Source organism: Lichenostomus cassidix, chromosome 1 (assembly GCF_008360975.1).
Source record: "Lichenostomus cassidix isolate B80296 chromosome 1, HeHo_3.0, whole genome shotgun sequence".
In the NCBI taxonomy this organism is placed as follows: domain Eukaryota; kingdom Metazoa; phylum Chordata; class Aves; order Passeriformes; family Meliphagidae; genus Lichenostomus; species Lichenostomus cassidix.
The window spans coordinates 88,907,202-88,934,300 of NC_139479.1; the positions used below are offsets into that span (position 1 = coordinate 88,907,202).

General features: G+C 44.9%; 2 protein-coding genes across 3 annotated transcripts in view; one reads left to right on the forward strand and one right to left on the reverse strand.

The window, feature by feature from the left end:
* Positions 1–6,974, forward strand: part of SPAG17 (sperm associated antigen 17) — a 91,376-nt gene extending 84,402 nt beyond the window's left edge. The window contains exons 44-48 of the mRNA XM_085069744.1: positions 225–391; positions 1,272–1,332; positions 2,739–2,880; positions 4,077–4,214; positions 6,810–6,974. Coding sequence (XP_084925870.1) covers positions 225–391; positions 1,272–1,332; positions 2,739–2,880; positions 4,077–4,213 — 507 coding nt within the window. The 3' untranslated portion in view covers position 4,214; positions 6,810–6,974. The remainder of the gene's footprint in view (positions 1–224; positions 392–1,271; positions 1,333–2,738; positions 2,881–4,076; positions 4,215–6,809) is intronic.
* Positions 6,975–8,370: 1,396 nt separating this feature from the next.
* On the reverse strand, positions 8,371–27,099 carry WDR3 (WD repeat domain 3). Of its 2 annotated transcripts, none has more exons than XM_085069710.1 (26): positions 26,815–27,099; positions 25,447–25,656; positions 24,891–25,009; positions 23,843–23,921; positions 23,416–23,511; positions 22,843–22,959; positions 21,846–21,947; positions 21,630–21,727; positions 20,605–20,700; positions 20,072–20,302; positions 19,222–19,315; positions 18,850–18,951; positions 18,114–18,199; positions 17,558–17,693; positions 16,774–16,830; positions 15,977–16,077; positions 15,720–15,831; positions 15,471–15,605; positions 14,102–14,152; positions 13,816–13,881; positions 12,912–13,004; positions 12,304–12,351; positions 10,879–10,922; positions 10,260–10,388; positions 9,683–9,776; positions 8,371–9,077 (listed from the first exon to the last, which is right to left on the reverse strand). In XM_085069710.1, exons 1-26 carry the CDS (start codon positions 26,983–26,985, stop codon positions 8,922–8,924), a joined length of 2,823 nt encoding a protein of 940 aa, XP_084925836.1. In that variant the 5' UTR covers positions 26,986–27,099; the 3' UTR covers positions 8,371–8,921. The 2 variants fall into 2 exon arrangements, with proteins under 2 accessions (XP_084925836.1, XP_084925845.1); XM_085069719.1 differs by having other exon boundaries at positions 22,843–22,956; positions 26,815–27,098.

The following is a 27,099-nucleotide window of genomic DNA, read 5'->3' on the forward strand; positions in this document are numbered from 1 at the left end:
AGACACCTCAATAGCTTTATACATCTGAAAATTCAAACCAGACAATATTCAGACAATAAATTTCCAGACAATATTCAAAGTGCCACTTCAGTTTTTACTCAAATTAGGATGTCTTTTTGTAGTTCTTCAGGATGAGTGGACAGAGGTCAAATATAGGTTAAGTAACCCTGTAGCTGACTTAATGGCCACCAACTTTCTCTTTGTCTCATATTTTGTTTGCAAAGATAGAAGATCCTGTCTCAGGAAAGATCAGCACATCTTCTCTTGCAACAAGACAGGATCTTTCTGGCTTCTACCTCATCCCACCCAGAGTGACATTTGGAGTGCTAAAGGAAGGCTGCACCTATGCAACCACTGTAATCATAAAGAATGTTGGTGTGAACTTCATAAGGTTAGTTTGAATTCTTAGTACCCTGGTTTTTATCTGTCCAAATAGATCCTGACAAAAATCAAGTGCAATTTCTCATAACAGCCACCTCTCCAGAAAATGCATAGGAATTCTGACAGCCACTTTATAGGTCTGCCAGAGCTTTCCATGAGATGGAGCCATATACTAGGAATGCCTCTACTACTGCCTTTCCTTTAACAGCTTCTGGTGCAAGGGCATGCTGGTAAAGTGCTTTTTGGAGGGAATGAAATCCACAGGATCAGGTCCAGAGCAATGCAAAAGTAAAAGTCATATCTGACCTAATGATCTTTAAAAACCTGAATAGCAGAAAGCTACATTCACAGAAGAACTGAATCTCAGATGTGAAACAATCAGTAAGAAATGAAGAAGTGAAACTTCTGCTTTAGTTTGTACCATTAAATTAAAGATTATTTGCACAAAATTCATACCAGTATCACGCCTTCTGCAATGGAATCATGTCAAAGGACATTAAAAAAAGATTGTTATGGACTTTTGGGTGTGCAACACACAGGTGTTTGCCAAGAAGCTGTTTGTACTTCAGCTTCCTTTGAATGTGCAGGTTTAAAATGGTGATGTTTCACATTCTGTTGTAAGGACCAGGCAGTGTTAACAAGCTCTTCGAAGGCTTACTTTGGCCCAATCCTCCACTCCTTTGGGTTTTTTTTGTTAGAAACCTGAGTCTTGTCACTAAGCCCAGGAATACCACTGTAGTCCAACTTATACATTATGATGGAAAGGATGAGCTAAGAAATTCTGCTGTCTATTACAAAAGCAGAGGAAAAGCAGCCAGCCTGCTTCCTAGATGTGACATCTCCTGCCTGAAACAGTTTCTGGCAAACTGATTCTCTTGTCTTTCTGACAGGTTTCGGGTGAAGCAGCCACCTCCAGACACAGGACTGACAGTGATGTACACACCAGGACCTGTAGGTTGCACAGGAGAGCTTTTGGGATTTTTCTAGATTCAGCTGGCCCTCAGGCTAGCTATGGGTCCTGTCTGGGACACCAGGTGTCTGGGAATAGAGCTGCCAGGGTACACAGTTTTGTTTAAAATTATTTGGATGCTGTCTTCTACTGTCCCCCTGCCACCTTCAGCTAAGCACCCCGTGCACTTGAGTCTCAGCCTGTTCTAGAATGCAGAGGGATAAATATTTTGAGTTCAGTGGAAAGCAGCAGGTCAAGCAGTCAAGTTAAAGAGAGCTTTTTCCAAGCAAACAGGATTACACTACCAGTACAGGATTACTCTACTGCCTCCAAGTTTTCCCTTCTGCTTAGGGTATTTGTTATTTATGCTCCATCTTGTGCCTTGACTTACCTTTCTGTCCTGATATCTTCAGGATTTGAACCTAGTAAACTATTTCCTCAATCCTTTCTTCTCCTGCTTCCAACTGTTCTCCACCTTAAATATTTTATCTAGCAAACCACCATAGCACAATAAATTATCTCATTAAGTAGGAAGCTTTCATGCTTTCTGTTTTTGTTCAGTCTCCCTTTTCACCTGCACATTATCTCTGAATAAATAGTGCTGGCCAGTATCCCCACTGGATGTGCATGCACAAAATACCAGGCAGTATCTTTGCCAATGCATGGAATCAAGAAGAAATTACATATGCAGGGAGGCAGTGTCAGAATGCTATTTAAATCTTCTAGTCCAGAGCCTTAGCCACAATTCAGTACTTAAAATCATAGAATAGTTTGGGTTGGAAGGGATCTTTAAAGTTCCGGTTCAGAGAGGATGTTGTGGGGAACTGTGTCAAAGGCCTTACATCTAGATGGCTGGGATAATTTCCATTCTCTTCTTTTCTCCATACATCTGTCCCTTTTGTGTCTCTATGTTTTGTACCTCTATAGTATTTTAGAAGAGAATATTTTATTTTATTTTACTTTTTTTCATTTCATTTCATTTGGAAGGGACCTACAATGGCCATCTAGTCCAACTGTCTGACCACTTCAGGGCTGACCAAAAGTTAAAGGTATCAAGGACACTGTCCAAATGCCCCTAACACTTGGGGCATCAACCACCTCTTGTTTGGGTTCTCTCCCAACTGTCCCAGTTCCCCTTTTCCCTCTGGAAGCTAAAAGAAAATTTAAGGGGGAAAAATGCCAGCATCTGGCAGTTTTCTTTCAAACTGCCATGTGAAGAGACAATGTTTTGTACAGACCTTTCTAGCAAGACAGATATTGGGTAACTGGCAGGTGCAATGCTGTGTGCTGGGCAGTGAGTCTTTAATTACATCAGACAGCACTGAAGAACCACCAGCTCCAAGGGCTGCTGGAGGCACCATGGATGAAATTTGCACCTTGCCTGTGAGTTATCCTCTGTTTCTCCTAGGTGGCAGCAGGCTTGCAGGTCGAACTGGAGATAGAGATTTTTGCCATGGTAACTGGAGGGAAAGACACTGGCCTTGAAGAAATTTCCCATGATATTGAAATATTAACAGAAACAGAAACTCTTCTGCTGCCTGTGAAAGCAAATATCCTTTTTTGTCTTTATTTCCCACACACACTTTGTAGCATCGACCCTGGGGATTATCATCCTGTTGGGAGCCTCAGGCATTGTTTCCAGTGCAGGCTGTTGCAGTAACAAACTTTACTGTCCTTTTCAGAAATACACATATGGGTGTTTCCAAAAGCACAACAAATGAACAATTTAAGATTCTGATGCCAAAAGTACTTCAGATCAGAATAACATCGTTTGAAAAGTGGGGAAAGGCAGAATGGCAATGCAGAAAGATGTGGCTTTTTAAAAATAAATGAAAATAATAGGAACACTTTCCCACCACCCCTCATGAAAATACTTTATTACGTTTTTGAATCTATGGTAGCATCATGAGCAACAAAATGATGTATCGTCCTGCTAGATAAATGATGTACCATCCTAACAATCCCTGCAGCAGCAAAGATGCAAGCACAGAAGCGCATGAACGCTGTCAGAAATGAGCCTGTGTGGGTTCAGTGGGCTTTTCAGTTGTTTAACTGAGGACAGCAGTACAGTAAAAGAAAACAGCCAAGTCAATAGCTATTATTTCTATTTGCCTTGTGCTCCAGAAACTACAATTGTGTTTTTTTAGATAAAATTACAGGCTCATTTTTAAGAGTGAGATTAGAAGGTTGAAGTGCTGTTTGACATTTAATCAAATTTACACTTAGAAGTCTGGGAGAAGGTGTCCTCTGGAAACCTATAAAAGAAATAGCAAAGCAAGCTATGTCCAAACAAGCCAGAAACTTCATTGAGAGTAAGGAAAGAAAGGAGAACTTCAGGATATTCTGAGCCTGACGAGAGTACTAGATAACAGCAACTCCACTGAGGGTTTATATGCTCTGGATGTGACATTGAAACTCCCCAAATTTACTTTGCATTGACCCAAAGAAACCTTTCATGCCGATAACTGCAGAGCTGAGCTAGACAGGATTGGTGGAATAGCAGCAAAACCACCTGCTGTTCTGTTCCCACTCACCCATCCCTCAGACACAGTTGCAGACTAGCCTCCAAAACCTGTGCCCTTCCCCTGTATTTTACCTGTTCCTTCAATCTTTGACCTGAGGGCAGTATAGTCCAGATTCAAGATGTTCCACAGCCTTATTTCCAGAAGTCATTCCTACCTCCACACACATTATTTTAGTTCAATAAATGTACCAAAATGGTTAGATCCTTAACATGGTATTGCACCAGTGTTAAGCGCAGACATCTATGAGTGCCGCCCACAAGGATACCCCCAGGGAGGGATGGCAGCAGCAGTCCAGGAACTTCCTGCAAGCTCCAAGCCACAGCTACGGATTACACTCCCACGGAAGCCTTGTAGTTAGTGTGAGTACTGGATGCAGTGACACCAGCTGTGAATTAGAGTACAGTTGTTTTACCTCCTCTCCATCAGCAGCATCATGAACAAACCTCATGCAAATGATGCACCTAACACACTGACTTGGTAACTGTGACAAGAGAAGGGAAACACCGGATGACATGAACCAAAGGACTCACTCCAAGGGAATTGCAGATTATTGCAACTGCTCAACTTAGCGGAGCACTCACAGCGGAGCTTCCTCAGCCCTGTCCCAAGTCCTTCACTTACCGTCTCCACATTAAACAAGTCCTTGAGCCTCCTGGCAGCTGGATTTATTACAGTTAAGCCTCTCTAGAACATTTTTCACTTTCTAAAACCAAGTCTTACTGGTGACGCATTGACACTGACAGCAAGTCTAGTAATGGACAGGAGTCAACCTTAATGTGACAAGTTCAAATGCTCACAACCCTCTGCACACACTGGTTCATACAGCACATTTCTGTAGCCTTAGAGAATCAGTCTATATGAACAATCACAAAATACCCTGGGTGGGAGGGACCCACAGGGATCGAGTCCAACTCTTGGCTTTGCACAGAGTTGTTCAGAGTTGTTGTTGAGAGTGTTGTTCAAACACTTCTTGAACTCTGTCAGGCTTGGTGCTGTCCCTGGGGAGCTGTTCCAGTGCCCAACCACCCTCTGGGTGAAGAACCTCTTCCTGATATCCTACCTAACTCTTCCATGACACAACTTCAGGCCATTCCCTCCGGCCCTGGCACTGGTCTGCCCAGGAGGGGCACTGTTTGCCCCCCCTCTTCCCCTCGTGAGGATACTGAAGACTGCAATTAGGTCTCCCCTCAGTCTCCTCCAGGCTGAACAGACCAAGTGACCTCAGCCACTCCTCATGAGGCTTCCCCTCAAGGCCCTTCAACATCTTTGTAGGACTCCTTTGGATGCTTTCTAAGAGTGTCTTTGAATGGTTAAGTCTTCCCTGACAACAATAAAGCCTTACTGGGAATTTCTCTCAAACCACCAGCCAACGTGTTTAACATTAGGCTGGTGTTCATCTCACTCCTGTGAGATCAGGCTCTCCGCACCACAATCGATGGTGACAGTTCATAAACAGGAACCCTACGGGTGTTTCTTCTCAGCTCCACAGTCCCAAGTTTGCTTCACATGTGTAACACTGACATCATCTTTTTTCTTTCAACTTAAACATCTGTGCGCCTGTCATGTTATCTAACCAATCAGCAAAGAAATCCCAGCTGGATCTCATTTCCTCTCCTCTGGAGAAAATCATCTACATCAGTCAGTTCTCAAAAACTTCACAAACATGTACCTCTGATTGCTGCATCCACTCTAGGACTGCCCAGTATACATCAAATATAGCTTTTATCCCAGTTTAAATATCTTCTTACCTTTTCCAGTGTGGAATTTTACCCCTGGAGTAACACGCAATTATAGTCTAGAGAAACAACCAGTCTAATGCCTTCCACCTTAGGGATTTACAACCTGGAGCTCATCATGAAGGCAGTTTAGACAAACTTCTTTCACTTTGTGTTGAAACGGAAGAGAAATATCCACCCAGTCAGTTCACATTTTAGTGAGATACTTTTAGTGAATCCCAAGAGGAATTCTGATCATTGTTATCTTCCATGAAAAGCACCAAGAGAAATTAACTACACAATATTCTCCTCCCACATGGCTAATCCAGCTAATCATAGCTGCTGTCACCACAGCCAAACCTCCCTTCTCTTTTGACAGTGTCCTTTGGTGAATTGGTGGATAATCCCTACTTGAAGCTGGCAGCAGCTACTCCATGACAACTGAACAACTGAACAACTGCACCTAATGCCTCTTGGAACATTCCTTCCCTCAAAATCTGAGACATGTCAAGGAACTCTGGACTGGTTGGTTTAGTCTCCCAAAACAGGAAACACTGATACTCCTAGGTTAAGTCCTGTAATTGGTGAAATAGTCTTGTTCAGCCATCCAGAACAGAAACAGTCAAGTTACTGCAGAGGCACTGTGACAACTTTCTAAACTCCTATCACCTTTCCCAGGTGGTTATCACCAGAACCAGTGATTCTCTCCCGAGACCTAGAAAATTCCCAGCAATATTAGATTTCATCACAAATTTACCACACCTCCTAAGACCAGCAAGCAAAATCACTGATCAAGCATCACCTGACCAAACTGTCATATCTCATTTATATTTTCTTAGTTATTTCACATTTTAAACACTTCAAAAATACTCTTAATGTACTCAGAATTAAATACTGAAGGAAGCTGCCCATTAAAGTCTTCAGTATTCCCAAGCAGACTGTCCATCCTGAATGTGTGGTTATGATTTTTATGCCATTCAATTTGTGCAGTAAAAGCAAACTCTTTATCTAGCTGAAGCCCATGTAAGAACCCCCTTTTCATGTTGTTGCCTTCCAACAGCAAGAGGCCAAATCTAAGGAAGCCAGTCCCTATCAATCACAGTGCTCACACAACACTTGCAAAGAATCTGGACATAATTATTGGGTTTGCTTCAACAACTGTACAAAGGAAGAGCTGGGGTTTTTTACTGTTTTTTCTTCTTTTCATTCATGCTGATTTTCTGTCCTCTTCCACTACAGGTTAGAGCCCTAGAAGAACACCATGAGGATCAGCAACACTGAAATACCTAAATTTTCTTCGAGCCTTATGGAAACATCCCAATGTAACTTTTTCATTTATTTAATCAGATTAAATATGAATAAATATTTTGCCTGTTCCCTATTAATGGAAAAGGTGGTCCAAAAGTTGCATCATCTCCTGACGTGGCTGTCTGAAATGCAAACAGTTGAAAGATTACTGTATTTTAACCCTACTACAGAACAGTGATGAATGGTTCCCTGTAAGATTGTTTTTAAAAGGGATTAGGTTTCTAATAACCTGTGCTGAGGCACCTGAAGTCTTTTTCAAGTACTGAGAGGGCAGCAAATTTCAATGCAGTCAAGTGTGGTTCAAGAAAGAGCTGCTGAGATGCTCTGGTCTTCTAATTCCTAAGTTTCTGTTTGCTTTCCAATCATAGGCTTCACTTCCTGTTCAGCTACCTTTGATTAGCTGCAAACACCAGATGGGGGCTGTGAGTACACAAAGTTACACTTGGCACAGGGATCCTTATGCCCTCTTGTTCACAATCACACAAGCACCTTCAGATGCTCATCTGCTCCTTGCTCTTCGTAGTGCAAGACTGAGCCACTTAGAGATGGTAAGATAAACATGGATTGGGATGAAATGAGTTGAAGTGAAAAGGATAGAACCTTGCCAAAATCATGCTCATTGAAATCCCCAAAATCAGGGAACAAACTGAAGAGACAGGAGAAGATATTGATGAAATGAAATGCTAAGAGAAAAAAAAATTCCGAAAGTGAAAACTATATAATGGAATGGGATGACATGAAGTGCAGGGAAATGGCCTGAAATGGCCTGTATTGATGATACTCATTGAAATCACAAGACAAAATCTTGAAGTCAGAGAAGAAAGTGTAACAAAGATTCTGGAAACAAAGTATGAAAAAAGAAAACACAATTTAAAAAAAAAAAAGGAAAATTCAGAAATAGAGCAACTACAATGAAATTGATTGGGATGAAATCACGTGAAGTGAAAAGGAACAAAAGGTGAAAAATTATGCCTGGCTGAGCTGTCAGTCATGGACTCTTGGGGTGCCAGTGTTCACCTCAGGCTGACTGGCCAACCACCAGCAGCCCCACCTAAGGGGTGAGCACAGGAAGGCATGAGATCAGCACATGGTCACACCCTAGAATCTGTGACTACTGGCAAAAAAACACAGCATGTGCTATAAATTAATAACCCACCAATTGCAGCAGATACTTGTTCACTTTAGTCTGCCCCTCAGTCCCCACTGTGAAAATACATCATTTTATCTGATACAAGTACAACAAGTACAAGTACAACATTGCAACAAATCAGTGCAATTTTTAAAACCTGGAGCAAGTACAATGCAAACAATCCAGGCTTCTCACGCTTGGTCTGCCATCTTTCCAGAAAAGCACTATCTGGAATGGCAGCCCTTCCATTTGCTCCCACTGATTTTATTCTCTGTAAAAAAACCTTTGGAAACTGACAAACAGGCCAAGGCAGCAGAGGATTTACAAGAGAAATACCAGGACAAAACACTATGAACAACACTGTCTCATAAAGCAAATATAAATATGCTTTTAATAGAGTGCAGCCATGTTTCTCCCTGTCCCACTGAGGAGTGAGTGGCTGTTTACCAAGTTCTCACACCTTAGCAGAAGTCACAGAGCTTTTTCCAGAGGCCACAAGCCACCAGGAGGTGTCAAAACAGTGAAAAATCTTGCCAGCTGCCTTCCCTGGACAGGACATGGTCTCACCAGCAGTCCATGGATTCCATTGAATCAATTCTGCCAGAACGAGCTAATCTCAGGAGAAACCAACTCTCTTTCAAACAGGCACTCCACTGGAGTAAGAGCACATGCCTTTGACAGCCACCTCAGAAAGAGCCCAAATGCAACCATTTGCAGCAGACCACAGAGAGTCCATCTCAGAGATAACCATTCTGAGCTGGGTTCACATGCTGGGTTATACCACGTGGGGAGGTGACAGACTTTGTCCCAGCCACTGGACATCACCACAGACGTTCAGTCACAAGAACACTTCCATGGTCAGCACTGAGGTTACATGAGTCCATCCAGGTGCTCTGGGTCTTGGGCAGCAAATGCTAGTGCACTGCAAGAACCATCTTCTCTTTCTTCTTCCTTTTCCTCTTCTTCTCCTCAAAACGTTCAGTAGCATCAGCAAAAAATGTCACCTCTTCCTTGGCCTCAATCTCCCTCTTCAGGAACTGGAGCCCTGCCATGTTGAATCCCAGCACATCCTGCAGAGACAGACCAGCACCACACTGAGGCACATCCTAAGCTTGTTAGGGGGCAGAGGGTCCTGCACTGGCCACCCTCTACTAAGAGATGACAAAAACAAGACAACCCACAGATTTAAAGAAAGCAATGTTAGTTTAAATGTAAATTTCATCTGAGTAGGAGAACAGTCAGTCCTGAGCTCAGTTCCCCACAGTCCTCTCTTAAAAGCAGCTATAATCCACTGTATTTTCTGAAAGAAAGTTGCTGGCAGACACCTGAAGCTTCCTCTGGGAAGATGCACAGTGGTGCAGTACATCCAGTAGCAGCCCACAGAAAAGCTCAAGAGAAACAGGAAGTTACTTTACCTCCTACTTATTTAGAAACCAGCGAGCCAAGGCCAAACACATGTATCAGAAAACCAAGCACAAGTATAAGCTCACCACTGGTTATTCTCACATGAGGATGAACATAAGGAAAAGGCAGCCTATTTGAAAAGGAGGATGGTTTATATGGGCTTTGACTCCCAGCCAACTTTCCCACTGGTCACCACAGACAACTCATGCTCATAAACATTGGCCCCTCCTGTTATTCTAGATCCTGGAACAGAGGAGGGTACAACACTCACCCGGGCCTCACTGACTCTGGAGATGGTGGTTTTCTTCAGGTTTTCTATCACTGTCACCAGCATCTGGTTGCTTGTGATCTGCCCAAAATGTATCCTGGGAACAAAGCAGACAGTGATGTATTGCAGCATTGTTCTTAGAAACATCACAAAGCCCCTCTCCTAAGTCTCTGTATGTTCTGGATACACTTTTTTTTAAATTAGTCTTCCCCAGCCCAACACTATAACAGGCATGGACAAATTTATCTGGAAAAGCTGTTTTTCTGAAGTTTAGCAGTGGTTCAAGGGGAAGGTCTCTCTGAGGACACAAGCTCTACAGTGACTCTGTGCCACCAACGGTGACATTTTGGACTTGATGTGGGATCTTTCATTCCAGTGAGACTTGGGCAACCAGGACCAGCAACCCCATCTGGGCATGTCAGCAACCAGTTCATTGCCACACACCATTCTCTGTGGGCTGCAGAGATTCCTTATCTCCTGCAGAGACCTCATGTTTATTCTCAAGGATGCTTCCCAAGAGCTTCAGGCTTAGAGACACACAAGATAGCCCAGATGCTGTGTGGGCAGATAAAGGACTCACTTGAGCAGGAAGAGGAGAGCTCGGCACAGGAGCTCAACATCTGAGCCCAGCTGAATATATTCATTGAAGAGTCTGAGCAGGTCAGGGACATAGGAAAAGGGCAGCACTAGGAGAGACTCTTCCAGCTCACTGAGGGAAAAAAAAAAGGACACAAGCATTAGTCTCAGTCACTGCACTGCTACAGATGAGCAGGAAACACATCCACAGAGGCAAATTCTGGTACTTAGCTGTGTGTGCTAAGCATTCCTCACAGCTGCTCCACAGCTGCCCACATCTGCATCAGATGCCCTGCATCTGCACAGCCCAGGCATCTCCTGGCACAGGGAGCAGGCCCACAGCCTTCCCTCCTCAGCATCCCCAAACTGTTCTCCATGTACATGCACATCTCCAAGCAGCCAACCTACATCCACAAGCTTCAGCCCACACTTGCCACAGAACACTTCCCATTCCCGAATTCCATGCATGTTCCAAAAAATGCTGCCAGGAACGGTGACTCCAGACTCTCTAGCACTGCCCATACCTAGCATGGGAGACCATTCAAGGACCCCAGCCAGTCCTGGGCCTAGAAATCCAATACTCAGTCACAAATCTGTTCAGCAATAAAGCTTTTGGGACTCACCTCGACTTGACCTTCTTGAAAACTTCCAGCACATATGCAGAAGGCTGTGAAAGAGGAAAGACACCAGCCCTGCTTACCAAGAAACATTCCAGGACCAACATGCTCTAAGGTCCATTTCACACAGTTAAAAAACACACCACCAAATCTCATGAGACAGACACATCAAGCTCATTATAAGAGGAAATCCCTTCAGCTTCAATCAGCTGCCACTGAGAAGTCCTCCCTTCTTAGCCCTCTCAGTGTACTCCACACTGGTGAAGTACATTGTGAAAACTCTAATTTATATTCAACCAGCTAAATCATCTCAATTCATGTCAATGAATCTTGTACAAACTAGGTAAAAAGCTTGGCAAAACAAATTATATATATGTATAACTTTATACAAACTCATCTCCCAGACTTAATTCCTACTACTCCTGTTTATCTGCTAAAAGTGTTTGGCAGATGCTGAGCAGATGGGAATTGGGAAAGAAAGGTGCCTCTAACTACTGAGTCATAGTATTTCATTCACTTCTGTTCAGTCTATCCAATTTATAATTAAACAGACCTATAATCACAGAGGAAGAGACAGAAGGGCTCTTGCAAAGTGGTTACAAGTAATTAGAAGGAAGAAAAAGGCTGTTTCATCTGGACACACAGTTTCATGCAACCTGGTCTACTGGGAGGTGTCCCTGCCCAGGGAAGAGGGGTTGGAACTAAGTCATCTTTAAGGTCTTATTCAACCCAAACCACTGTATGATTGCGTGAAAAGAGGAAAGTGAAAAAACAAGGATCTTCCTAGGGGGACTTATAAAACAGCCTGGGAGTGCACACTGAAATAAACCAGAAAAACAAAAGCTGATCTACTCAGAGTAGTGGATTTTTACTTATCAATGAAATCGATGCATCTATGTCTGTGTACTTTGTAATATCAAAAATTCTCAGAATTTAATAAAAACTCTTGTGTAGTAGTATGACAAGAGTGAATAAAGGCACCAGCTCTAGCCTGCAATATCTGGGCACTGAACTACCATTTAGAATTTTCTCAATGTAAACTCTGCAGGAATAGAAACAGAATCAGTAACTGGTGTACCAACATCACATAAATAAACCTGGGAAAGGTTTGAACTAGCTTTCCTGTATCTTGGAGAATACTGTAAACCCCTAGCTCATGATAAGGAACATCATAAGGTCATGGCTACCATCAGGGTTGTTTGACAGCATTAAACTTTTGTAACACACATGCATGACACTAAAAAATAAAAAAAATAACAAAAAAACCCCATCAACATGAAAACCCCAAATTATTTTTTTGCACATGCAAAAAAATTTGAACCAAGCAGTCCTTCTCCACAGCAACCCAGTGTGTTGGCTTAGCCAGTAAATCAACCAGCCCCACTCCAGCTGAGAATGGACTACAGCCTCTGGCCTGGACATTCCACTTACTGTAATATTTCCATAGGCACGGAGGATGGGATTGACAGGAAAGGGAACCTGGAGATGCAGAATAAGTTAGAATGAGGCAGGTGTGTGTGTAAAAATGGATATTCAGAGCAAAATTTTACCCACAGCAGAAGAGAGCTTTTATTGACTGTCTTCCTGCAATTCCCACACCTCCACCCTCCCCAGGATATTGCTGAAGGCCTTACTTGCAGCCACCAGACAATGTCATTCGCAGACATACATGACTAACTCAAACATGGATTAATTTTCTTTCACTTCTTGTCACTTTTCCCACTTCTATCACAGCCCCTTATTTAGCAGAGAGTGTTGAGATGAAGGCAAAGACGAGGCTTTACGATGAATTTGCAGCAACACACTCTTCCAGGCACAAAACTTACATCCTACTATGACTTTCAAGTATAAAGATCACTGGAAAGAACACACCCTTAATTATGCCCCAGAACACAAGACCATTTAGTTCTCCAAAGGATATGAGCAAATGTCTGCTGAATCCAGCTGTCTTTATTTTATCTGCATCCTAAGCCTTTCCACCTGAGCTGGAAGGATACACCCAACACACCTTGGGATTGTTACATTCCTCAGTCTTTTACCTCTTTTCCTGCAGCTTTGCATATGGCATTGTGTTCCTTTAGCTTTGCCATCTCTTCTCTGTACAGCTCGATAGCTTCCATGATCCTCTCAGCCTGTGCAGCACAAGAACAGCACATCAGTTACACCAGACAAGCCAGGACAAAGCTCAGCTGCACAAATGCAGGTGCTGACACAGAGCACCACATGGCATCTCCTCTGATAATCTCTACTCCACACTGCACCACTACCCTGAGCACAGTGGTCATGTCCTGAAGATGTCACACACCACCCACATTCCCCCACTGCCCAGAGTGCTCTCTGCTGCAGCTTCAGCTGCTGCTTTGACAATGACCACCACCCCCAGCAAGCAGTGCCCCTTTGAGGCACAAGCCAGGGTCAGGCCATTTTGACTATTCAGACTAAGGATTTCCTCTGAAAAATCACCAAGCTGTTGAAATCTGCAGCCATGGAATTACCCACCCCCACACATTCCCCATATACCTCCCATATCAAGCACTACAATAGATTTCCACCTTCCACAGATGGCCACTGCACTGCACAGCCCTTCAGGGAGAGGCCTGATGCCTTGAGAACATCCTAGCTGCCTTGTGCTCCTTTGGGATGCAAACCCCATAGGGCAAGAGCAGCCCCATCTGTCCCACATGTGACAGGCAGAGTGAGCTGCAGCTACAGGAACCTCACACCTCATTCCTCTCAGGAGAGAGAATTCCTGCTGTGTGACTGTCCAGTCAAACCGCTCCCTGCTGACCACAGGGCAGGACAGATTGCTCCTGCAGACAGAGGCAATCTGCCCTTATGTGACAGCACAGGTTATTCTTCAAACTGATGCTCTGACCCAACAACAGCTCCCCTTGAGAGACCAATAAGGCACAAAGAAATGCTGGCAGACCCACAGCACCTTACCGATTTGATGGTTTCAATGGTCTTCTTTCCTGCCAGCCCTGTCTCTCCTTCCCTCTCTCCAGCCACCTACAAAATCCAAAATACAGAGCTGCAGTTCCATCCTTCCACAGTACCAGAGCCAACAGTATCATGGAGCAGCCACAGCTTCAGCAGCACCTTCCCCTCTGAGCCTCCACAAAGCAAGAAAATTATCCACCCTCTCTGCTACCTCTTGTATGCCTCTTACAGAAAGTTTTTCCAGAGTTTGTACAGTCAGACTGACACACATTCAGATGGTGCAACTCACCACAGGCTGCTCTTCCTTTGCCACACTCTCTTCATATTCAGCTTCTCGTTGCTACAGAGGATGAGAACAAAACATATTAACAGGGGTGAGCAAGGCAAGGGTGCAAGTCCCTTCCAGACTGTTTGAGCAAGGCAGCCTGGAGCTTTATGCAGCTATTGCAAAACCAGGACCAACCAGCAGAGACCAACAATGCCAGTGGCAAAATGCCCATTTGTCCCTGGTCCCAACTGCAAAGTGAACTCTAGAATCTCCTAAAGAAAAGAAATCCAGATCTCTGCTCTGGATGCAGGAACAGCCCTTCAGGATTCCACCAAGATGAGACAAACACTACAGTTCAGCACCACACCTTTCACCAGTCACACAAATCTAGCAGAGGGAACAAATCTAGCTGTCCAGGGCTGTCCCAGCCTGCAAGAGGAAATAGTCTCTGGTCTCCCATCTCTCATGTGAAAGGGCTTCTATTACATCATGTGTAACTCACTACAGTGTATTCACACTCACCTTGCTATTCACTCTTGACCCAAAACAAACTTTCCTGGAATCTGGAAAAGTGCTATCTGTCTCTCCTTTTACCACCCTCATTCCTAACACACCAAACACTGGGCCTCAAGGTACAGTATGTGGGTCAGCTTCTGCAAACAGGCTGGGATAAAAAAAACTCCAACCACCTATTGCAGTTTCTCATCCACTCCTGTTTCTCCATTTCTGCCTCCTTCCTCCACTGCTGTGGTCTGAAGACTGCCTTAAGAAGCAGTGACAGAGACAGGCTTCTCCGAGGGATCCAGCAAAAAGACAAGAGTTACTAATTGTTCCAAGGGAATCTCCCATTGGATACGTGAAACCAACACACTGGCCAACCCCAATGGTGGCTCAATACTAGAACAGGTGCTCAGACAGCCTGGAAAATCCTCCTTGGAGTGTCAATGTTTCAAGGTAAGTCTCTAAGCAGTCTGATAGAGCTTTAAGATTACCCTGCAGTGAGCAAGGGGTTGGACTAGAGACCTTCAGACTTTCCTTCCTATTGAAGTCCTTCTGAGTCTATGATTCCTCGTAATACATGTTCAAATTAAATGGAAGGGGCTTATTCCAGCATCCCTGAGCTCTGGGGCCTACTACTGAGACAGAATGGACCTCTCATGGTTGGAAAAAGGACAAACTGCATTGAACAGGAGCAGTGTTCTCCATCCCTCCACAACAGCCACCTGCTGAACTGCCTCCCAAGCACACTTGTGCTGAAAGAAGCACAAGAGAATGCCAAAGACTGTAGGCAACAGACCTGTAAAAAACCACAACTACAGAGAAAAAAAAAAAAAACCCAAAAAAAAACTGGTCTGGAAGTCATTTTTGGTAGGAAAGATAAAACCCTCACCATCTCCCTCTCCTCTTCCAAAATAAGGGGCTCCCTTGTCCTTTCCCAGAGGCGCAGGGACTTGTCATGGGACGCTGACACCACGTAGTCTCCACTGGGACTGAGTGCCAAACACCACACCTCCTGGTGATGCCCCTGCAAAGATGACAGAAAAGGTATGACATTAACACCACCCAACTTCCACCCCTGAGGAAAATGCTGCTCCTGCAGGGATAATGCTTCCTTTCAAAAGACTCCAAAACTTCCTACCTCCAGCGTCTGGATATGTTCAAATTTATCTGCATCCCACTGCTTAATCTTGCTGTCCTTCCCAGCTGTGAAGAAGAGATGGGATTTGGGCACAAACTGCAGATACATCACACTGGAAGAGAAAAAGGCTCAAATTTACCCACTTGGGGAACACTGCACAACTCCCCCCGCTCTATACTGGACAAAAGAATTATTGCTGGATCACAACCCCCTGGAGACAAGTCCACAGCCCAGAGATGCCATAGGATTTGACCAACCTGTCATCATGGGCAAAGAGAGAACGGTGACAGTCCCCAAAATCCAAGCCCCAAATCTTCACATTCCTGTCAGCAGAGCCAGTTGCAATCAGAGTCCCATCCTAGAGAGAAACAAAGAGAGAGGAGGGTGTGGGCAGCTGCCTGGCAGCCCCAAGAGGAACTGCTGCTAACCCAGTGACTCAGCACTGCTCAGCAGGCAGACACCTGGCTCTCCTGAATTATGGCCTCCTGATCCCTCCACCTCCTCTCAGCAGTGGCCCATCCTTTGGTACTGGCACAGCCCACTGACAGCACTCTGGCCCTCCTCTGACCCTATGCAGGTATTTGGTTATATCTTGACATTCCTGGCTTTCAGTGAGCCTCATTCCAATGACACCCCAGGAAAGATGCAGCCCAAAAATGAACAGGCACAAAGAGGCTGCTCCCTCTCACCTGCCCTCTGCTCTGACTAACAAGTCAGGGTCCTCTCACATAGTAACTTTAGCAGAAAGCAGGCTGTACCTTTTAAAATGAGTGTAAGGAACCATTACAGCATTTTGATTTCCACTCACTCACAAAATGCCCCAGACCAATTCTGTCATGACCCCAACTCTGTCACCCCTTCCAATGAGCTGAATATGAATGTCACCCCTTCCAACTGCAGAATAAGAAGGGGCTTGTCGTGTCCCATCCAGAAACTGTTAGGTCAGGAGCAAGGTGACAAGAAAACATTATCCTAGAGGCCTTGCTGCCAGCAGAGTTCTCACACTCCTCTGTATCACCACAGTCCCACATTACACAGCCCTAATGATACTTACATAGCAGATGTCCATACACAGCACGGGCAGCTTGTGTCCATACAGAGAGAGGAAAAACTGAAGCAGAAGAAAGGTGACTCAGTTAGACATGCTGGGTAGAGACATGTGAAAACCTCAAGCTCCAGGCTAGCTCTGCTCTGCCTCAGGAACTGTTTTTCTAGCACTGCCCCACTTTCGTTCTTGCTCTGAACACTGCTAGCAGCAGGGCCATGATGGCAGAACTGAGAAGAGGGTGGAAGTACCCAAGCAAGCTGAGCTTGCTCAGTTAGCTCTCCAGCTAACTCTGGTGCTAATCACTACTGCCTGTGGAGTTTGTTTCTCTCCACATAACTGTCAGCACCAGTCTGTCCCGTGTCACTCCTTAACATTCACATGCTAATACACAACTCACAAATCCACCACACACTGCTCACAAGGAAGGTTCTCCTCCCCCAGGCTTTGCCTCTCCTATGCCCTGTTTAAAGCCACGTGTGACACATTCATCCCCACCCTTACAGTGCCTGACAGATCTGGAGTACCACCATGCCTGCAGGGTTTAGAATGAACCTTGCCACCTGCAGGCTCACAACACTTCCCAAATGAAAAATGGATCTCCTTCCCAGTGTGGGACAGCCATGGTTCTGTCAGGTTTGCCAGCAAACAGGCCCCTGAAGCAGGATGCATGATCTCTCTGACTCTTACTGGTGTTCCACAATAAACAGACACTTTTCCTTTGAATTCCTGATCTTGCAAGCTACAGTTACATCCCCTGCTGCACAGCCTCACAGCCTGTTTGGTCATGCACCTTGAGTGTGTCAACGTAGAACACCTTCACAGTGCAATCCAGTAAGGAGACAGCCAGCAGCTTCTGGTTGGGGCTGTACCTCACACAGAGAACATCTTCATCCAGCTGTAAAATGCGCACATGTTTCATGGAAAGCCTGCCAACGAGAGGGAAAAACCAACTGTTATCCCAACCAACCAGCCTAGGAAGAGATATGGATACAAGTCCCACATTGCACCCTGGGAAAGCAAGTGAATTCTGACATGCAGCATCTCATCCCTCACTATGACAGGACTGAAATAAGCAGGCACTGATGGCTGATGAACTTCACTGCTACAGTCACAGTAATTATCTGGAGGCCCAGCCTGATGGACACTAAACTCACACACACAAAGAAGGGATCAGAATGAGACAAGTGCCCTTCTCCAGAGAAGCTCCGAGCTTCACAAAACAGCACTGAGCTCGCTCTTCTCCATGTGTTCCACACAGACGTCATGGGCACTTCTTGCAGTGCACAGCAAAGGCCAAAGCACCCATCAATGAGACGGTGGAAACTGCACAAGTTTTATCTTCTCACCTTTTCTGAACACTGCTCTCATCCTTCACGAGCTCAAACTCCCAGAACTTGACACATTTATCAGCACCTCCTGTCACAAAGCCATGCTGTAGGGCAAAACAAAAAATTTGTTATGAAACTAGTCGCTATCACCCTGAGAAAGTCTACAGCAAGGAATTGCCAACACACAGAAGGTTTTTGAAATATCCCATATTCCTACAGCATTAATGGTTAAGTGGACACCACCAGGAGCACGTGCTCTGGTTAGAGCACACACTGGCTGAGCAACAACAAAAAAGCTCTAGCTTTTTTTTGGAGGTCTAAGACAAAAACCCCAAATGTAAAACAAAACCTGGACTGAAATTTTGGGACTGAAAGCAGTCATCTCAGCTGCAGGTAACATTATGCTTTTGTTTTATGTGCAACTTGAGACTCTCACTGTTACTGGATAACACACACCTTACCACCACCCTACAAGCAGAGCCTTCTAAAGAAAGAACAGTTCAACATTTTATATTAAGAACAAGGATAAAATCTATCCCATATGTTTTAATCTGTAGGGTGGATGAATATCAGACAGATTATTTCTTGCTGTGGTTTTGATTCCACTAGAAAGTTCTTAGACACTACCAGCTGCATCCTCCACCTCCCAGGATGAGGGGTTCTCATGCTCCCATCAATGATGCAAACACAGTGCTATGGGAAGGAAATACACGAAATGTGCAATAGATGATACTTATAAGAGCGGCTGAGTTACCTGGTCTGGTGAAAGAGCAATAGACCATACTGCCCCATCATGAGCATCAAGACTCTCTAGCAGACTGCCAGAAGCCAGGTCATACAGCTGCAGCTTTCCTGTCTGGGGAGAAAGACATCACAGAGGAAGAATCAGCCTCTGCTCACAACTCATAACAGCTGCTGGCAGAAGAGCTCCCTGCCACCCAAGCCCCCAGCAGCCAGCTTCATTAGGTGGCTGTCCCACACAGATGGCCAAACTCCTGATCTCCACCACTTGATGACACTTGTCACTTAATCACTTGTGACACTTGTCACAAAATGTCCACTTAATGACATTTTCCTAACACATTCCCAGAGCTGGGCAGCCTGGAGCCAGAGGGACACTCCTTACCTTGGTCCCAACGATGACCTGCCGATCTCCAGGGACGAAGAGCGAGCAGAGCGCGTACTCACACTCCATTGTCCGGATGCACTGCAAAGTCGACCTGTGGACAAAGCCCAACACCTCTTACCACACACAAACTCTGGCCTGCTCAGTGAGACATGCTCCAGTGGGGCCTCTATCTACAGCTGTCTTTCAGCTAGGATCAGAAGATAAGCCACCAGCATCCTATTGACCCAAACACTATCCAGCCTGACTGCTAACATTTCCATAAAAGCATGCCATTATATTGTCCATCGTGACTTACTGGTGTTATGAGGAGGAACAGAGCTCCTAATTTCAAACAGCAATTCAGGAAAAGAGGGAGGAGAATAAGATAGTGTGCTCAGAGGAAACTGAGCTTGAAATCAGCATCACTCAGGAAACACTGGGACAACACTCTACATCAACAGATAACACTCTAAACCAATGCAATAGCCTACTCAGTCTAATACTACATCCTTCAGATAAGACATCAAGAAACCCACATGTTCCCTAAGAACAGGCAGTAGCTTCTTTAGGGTAATAGTTAATATCTCTTATTGAAAAGGGAAAAACAGAAAAAAACATAGAAAAATACAGTCTATACCCAACTGCTCTGTATGTCCTTTGTGTTTAGACCTCGTGTTGAAATTTTAGATCTATAGCTTCTCTAATAACACAGTTTCCCTTACAAGAAAAGAATAAAAATAATTTTCTATTTACTTCCTTTACTTCATTCACTGTTTTATCTCTTTCCATTGTCCCCTCTTCCTCATCACTGCTTTTCTTAACACAGCATCCCTGAATTCTGGGAGACTGACACAACTGGTCCATGTACCTGTTCCAAATCTTCACAGACTCTGCAGCTGCTGACAGAATGGCAATGTTGTCAGAGCTAAAAGCCAACGTCCTGACATCACTGCGGTGGCCTCCAATGGTTATCCTGGATGCACGGACAGCCTGGGAGACTTGTGCTGACAGGTCCAGGTTGAACAACTCAATGACGTTGTTCTGGAGCAGCAGCACCATCTTCAGCTCTCCTTTTGGAGAGAGAATCAAGTCAAATGACCTGTTTGATTAGACAAAATCAGAGCTGTACACAGGGGCAGTAAGACAAAATGCAGGAGAGATCAAATATCAGGAACAACTGAGACAGAGGAATATAGACAGAGCACATCCAACAAGCAAGTGCACACTGAGCCACAGAGGTGTGAATGGACTGGAGATCATGGCAGGTCTCTCCCCAGCTCCAAGCTAAACACACGTCAAGGGGGAAACTTCTTCCAGCTCTGTCAGCACTGAGCCATGCAGAGCTCTTCCCAGGTAGCTGCAAAACCACTGATCAGACTCTAAGACAGGCTTTCCACTCACTTGATTTTAGAAGAAGCTTTGACATTAGTGACTCGCTGAATCTGCTCCTGCAGGCTGAGCTCCACACTCTTTTCAGGCTCCTCTTCAGACTTCTGCCTGGAAACATCAGATAAGGGAGGAGAGTCAAATGACCCAGCAGAGCCAACACAAACTAACACAGCAACAGAGAAAACATAAGGAAACCACTTAGCCTGCTGAAAATAACTTCCCTCTTACCCAGCAGTGTCCACATGTATGTCCACATTTAAGAATAGGGTGGACAGTGAAGTTCAGGCCAGTAACACAAACTCCTAAAGACACAAACTGTACTAAGAAACACAACCTCCTCTGGAGCCAAAACACAAGGCACATTACAAAGATGGATACAAAACAGGCAACAGAAGCTGTGTTTGAGAGCAAGACCAGCTTCTGCTCATCTCCTCCTGCTCACCAAAAGCTCTCAGCCACTGCCAAAATCCATTTCTACATTTACATGCCCAGTGCTTTCATTTCTACGTTGGAGCCAGACCCCTCCCTAAAGGCTGTTCTGAGGCACCTGTTAAGTGCCAGGATATGCAGAAGGACACTTAACACAGAGCAAACATTAAGAAAACTCTCACCTCTATCTGCCTGCTGTAAAAAAGGAGATGAGGTATCAGACTCACTGTGACTTCTCAGATGGAACTCTCATTCCTGCATTGCCTACCAGGACTTACTTTAATGCACCACGCAGTGCAAACACCAATGTCAGGTAGAGCTGAGCAGCTCTTAAAAACCCATTTTATGTCCATCTCTTTGCACACATTAGCTTTTTTTTTTTTTTTTTTTTTCCCCAGGGGAAGACTCAGAAGAAAAGGTATTTGCTTCGTCTCTGGGAGCAGTGTTGCTCAGACAAACCCAAGTATGCACAGGAACAGCAGTCCCGAAACACAACAGCTCGCACAAAGAGAATGGCCAGAAGCTCGTGGTTCAGCCACTGTGTAATGTTACTAAAGAGCTTTTCTAACAGTTTTCTTGACACAGACAGCATCCAAAAAATTGCTTACTTGGCTTTCTTCCTCATTTTTTTCATTTTCTTTTCCAATTTCTTTTGGACTTCCTCTTCAGAAAGGACAGAGAACACTTCCAGAACAGCATCTGTTCCCTAGAGTCAGAGCAAACAAATTCATAGGTATGCAAAGCCCTGGCTAGCCCTTACAGAAAGCAACCAAGGTCTCTACAGCCTCCTCTACAGCTCAGTAGCAGAGCCCCCCACTACTCACATGGCAGGCCAAAAACTTGCCCATCCGGTCAGTGCCAAGAGTCACCACTCGGTCTCTCCCTTCCCGCATGATGGATCCAACTTTGCTGCACTTAACGATGCGCTACAGGGAGAGAGGAAAAAACTTGGGTCTGAAAGGTCAAATGAGAGGGGGAAATGAACCTAGAGGGTCCTGGTAGAACAGCTAGTAAGGATAATAAGGGACAAAACTGTGTGAGCTGCAAGTTTATCTCCTTGTGTTTTGTTGCATTTCAGCTGAAAATAATCACTGACAGCCTCAGTAGAAGAATAGCTTAACTTTACTGGCAAACCACAGCCATTTAAGAGACAGAGATGAACTTTTATGTTACAGAGACAGCAGAGCTCAGTCAAAAGAAGCAGAGAAGGTGAGAATGGAGACTCTTAAACAGGGCATTGAAGGGAGAGGAATCCTCTTGGAGAGGAAGCTGGAAAATTAATTAACAAGGTCAGATATTTACCACAAATATAAGCACTCTGAGATCTGAGCAGTTCCCCAGAAAGTTCTACCAGAAAGATAGATTCAGTAAAGCAGCAGCACAAGTGGGAATGGCTTTCTGCAATCAAATCTCACACCATATGTCATTACAGTGCAACTCTGACCTCTCAGTTTCTGCAAAGCTGAGCATCAGTACTGAACACAGCAGCTGTCAACCAGCTAGTAAGCATTTTATTTCTGTGTTGTTTGATAAAAGAGCTCTGTTAGCACTGTTTAAATTTGTATATTTTCTAGTCCTTCTCAAACAGAAAGCAAAGGAAAACTATCAGTGGAGAATAAATCTCTGTGTTTTGGCACACATACTTCTGGCTGCTGTTTTGCAGGTGAGATGAAGCAGCAACTGCTGCTGAGGAAGCTGTTATGGAGCAAGACCAGAATTATCACAGTTTCCCAAACAGGCTAAGTATGACACTCAGGATATAAACCATGCAAATGGGGTTAGATTCACCATCTCATAGACAGCATGGAAAACTGATCTTACTTCCTCAGGATGCTCATCCAGCTCTAAGGTCTCATCCTCTTCAGTCTTTTCTTCTACTCCACGTGAAGAAGACCCTTTGCTTTTCTTGGATTCTGGTTCATCAGGATCTTGTACCTGCTCACGGGGAGAAAAAAAAAGCCAAACAAAAGAAGCACCTTAAACTTCAAGAGCTACAATGTTGTGGTTTCTATCTCACACTTCATTTTCCTGGAGGTACAAGTGATTAGCATACACTGGAATGTCCTACAGCACTCCTGTAGGCACCATGCTCTCCCATGATTATCAACCACCCACAAGAATGTCTTCTCTAGCCATAAATCAGAAGGCAGGAAGATCTGACACAGTGTGGAAATCTTGTTCTGGAAGTGCTCGCAGCTTCATTTGAAAGCTCACAACATAAGAAACAGCAAAGCTCATCCCACTAGCACCTTCTGGACCCCTCAGAAAGCAAAGACATTGCTCTGGCTGTTTCCCAGAGCATCCATCAGATTTGAACATGTTTCAGTTCCATCTCAGTTCAAAGACAAGCAGCTGAGCAGGGGGCTTTGAGGGGTTACAGAGGGAATGTCTTACCTCCTGGATGTACGTGAGATCCCACACCCTCAGCTCACTGTCAGCACTCCCAGTGATCAGACGCTTCTCTTCAGATAGCAATGCCATCCCCCAGACCTGTTCAGAGGCACAGTGTGAGGAATTGACTCCCTTAACTATCATAACAAAAGCACAGCACCTTTAATTGACTCATTTAAACAGCAGCCAAATAGAGACTGGATCTAGCTGAGACCTCCTCTGGGGACATGTGTATGGGAATTGTCACCCACTGCATCTGATGACAGCTCTTGGAATGTTTGGAAGTTTCTCATTTGGTCACTCCTAAAGCCTAATGAAAGTAAAGTGCATGATGGTGACAGCTTACAAATTCTGACAGCAGGGAAAGCCCAGCATAGACCACAACATCCCAAGTCCCTGCAGCCCAACAGCTCCCCACACATCCCTTTACCTCAGCTCGGTGTCCAACGAGAGTTTTGAAGCAGTGCTGGGTGTCCAGATCCCACCATTTCACCAGTGTGTCTTTCGAACTGGAACAGAAGAAGAAAAACTCAGACATAAGGAAAGACTCCAGACCTCACCACTCAGAAAAGTGGTAGAAATACCAAAAAATCTAAAACATGTCAGAACATATCACAGAACAGCTGCTCAAACATTGACTTGTGCAACCCAAACAGAAACAAAGTACAGCAATGCTGCAAAAAGGTATCTATCAGGTCACTGAAGCTGACCTGCAAATATCTTAAATTGCATTAAGAAATGGGTATCATCTACCAAACCAAGAAAATACCACTTTTTCCATCTGGGGGAAAAAAAAAAAAGCAAAAGAAACTTGTTTTAATTTTGAACTGAACTGGTTGCACGCATTTTTCTATTAAGCTGGTAAATGGCATATTAGAAGTAAAAAAATACTGACTGATATTTCAGCAAGAGTATCTCCTGTCAACCATTTATTACTAAAGGGATTCAGTCAACTCACAGCTCATGTTGAATAACTAAAAATCAACAAAAAATCCCTATCATCTTTTAATTAATTCCTATATTTACACCTTACAAGCAAGCAATTTTTCTGTCACATTGCCGTGTGAATTACACATACAGAAGGTAAGTCTGCTTAACTCTTCAAGAAAAACAAAAAAACCCCAAAATGGTAACATACATAACAAATATGTTAACAAAAAAATCCCCAATATGTTTATATACATAATGAACATACTCTTTGCTATAACCATTTTAAACTGATGGCTCTACCAACAAGTTAAACCCTTTTCCAAACACCTTTTTCAGTATGGCCATTTCAGTTGCTCTAAGACTTGGATTCAGGCACCAGACTTAAAAAATACGTGTATGTGACAAAATCATAATCAAAGATGCTGGTGGGTCTGAGATATCATGAGACAAGAAGGAAAATACAAATGGCTGTAGTGCACAGAACATCTAAATCGCAAGTACAACCATGCCTGCTTTCCTGATCAATAATTATTCTTAGTCTGGCTCACCAAGTGACCAACAGGTTCTTCTCCTTCAAGAAAAGGACTTGAGTGATGACATCCTTGTGTCCCTTCAGCCGGTACAGGCCACTCTCATTGATGACATCCCACACGATGACTTCTGTATCCTGGAACAGAAAGAAAGTCTCCAAGGAACTGGCACTTGTCTCTGCAAAACTTCTGCCATGGTACTGAAAAGATTATCTGAGAGCACACTTTCTCACTCTGAATCTCAAGGGTGATAAATGCAACTGACTTTGCTTCCCCAAAGGTGTAGTCAGACCGATAAATGTACTGCTGTCCCAGCCTGAGACACTTTTGCTATTCCTCATCTCACAAGACTCTTCATTTTAACAACTCTACCAGTACCCTACTCCTGCCTGCAGCCCTGCTGCTCTCCCAGCTCCATCCCTGCTCCCAGCTCCTCTCCCTGCCATCCTCTGGCTATGGGCACAGACCACACTTAAAATACCGAACATTTCAATGTAGTACTAAACATTTCATGCCTTCCCCATGGGGCACCTCTGTGGAAGGGCCATCCTCCAGATGTGAAACCCTCACTTACCTTTGAGCCAGACACCAGCCTGCCACCCAGGTGGTCATACTGCAGGGCTGTAACTGCAGCCCTGTGTCCATTGAAAGTGATAGTCGATTCTCCGCTGAGAAGGTTGAAGACACGGATTGCTCCATCTTCATACCCAACAGCCAGGTGCAACCCGTCTGGAGAGGGGCACAGGCAACTGACTTCCTGCTTGAGACCCTTGAGGATAAGAACCTGCAATTTTTAGGAGACAAAACACATGTAATGTTGATAAATGACAGGTCAGAGTCAGATACTTAGACATAGAAAGAACATAGTCCATTCTTCTCCTGAACTTCCAACTGAGCACTTCTGCCACTTTATAAGTTTTCATTTTTCAACTTCCTGCACCAAACACAGTGTCATTAGCCCCCTTTTCCAAAATAAACACGAGCTAGCAGGGAAGCAATTTCTCACAATCAAACAGGAAACTGATGCAGAATGAGCCTTGGAACTCAGAACCTGAAATTTCTGCCCCCACATTTTAAGTGCCACATTTTGAGAGCAAAGTTGGAAAGCTTCTTCCTGATTCCATCCTCTCTTGCCTAGCCTTTCTTGGGTATAGGACAGAGCTGCTTTTCCACAGACTGCACATGAACTTGAAACTTATATAAACACCTTCAAAACAACATACCAGCAGTCAGCACTCCAGGGGCTATGAAACAAAACCAGATTTAAGTTCATAGTGGACAGCTGCATTTACAGTGATTTCTAAATATCACAGGAGACAGTGTGTGCCAAAGTCCTTAAAGTTACAGCTCACAACCTCCCTGTGGGATGCAACTTCCACATGGGATGCCCAGTTCCACAGCCAAAACACAAACTCTGTGACATCCCTGATTGATTCAAGAATATTCACACAGCCAGCTGAACAGGGAGCAGCTTTCCAGTTACTCTGACAACAATTACTCTCCCACAACTGGTGTCCTGAGGCAAATCTCAAGGGATCCACAGTGAGATTCAGCCATTTTGAGCCCAAGTCAAGATAAAATAAAGTACTCTCTCACTGGTCCTGAGCAGCAGGGCCACCATTCCCTCCCTCTGACAACTTTGTTGTAAGCACCCACCGTTGGAACTTATTTTGGACTACTCAAAAGACAAGGATTCTGCGTAGCGTTTTAGTTCAATGCCCAGTTTGGGGAACTGGAAGACAGCAGCACGGTGGCTCAGGAGGCAGCCAGAGCTGCAGACTCGCTCCATCACCAACCCTCACGCTGTGCTCACACTTCCCAAGAGGGATGGAGGCTCTGGAGGTGTCGCTTCCCCCCGAACACCGCCCTGTAACACCAACAGCGCCGCTCCGGGCGGCCCCGCAGCCCTGCCCGCTCCCCCGCACCGCACTCCGGCTCCCACCTTCTCTCCCTTCCTTGTGTCCCACACGAACACGTGCTCGCAAGCCGGCACGGCCACGTAGCGGCCCCGCTCGCCGCGCAGCGCCACGAAGGCCACGGCGGCCCTGGCGCTGGCCACCAGCCCGAAGAGCGCGGCGGGCTCGTAGCGCAGGTACTGCCGCGTCAGGCCCATGGCGGGGAATGCGGGGGGAAGAAGGAAGGAAGGCAGGAAGGCAGGCTCGGGGCACCCCGGCAGCCACACGTGCCGCGCTGGGCTCGGCCCCGCCGCGCTGGAAGTGCGTCAGAG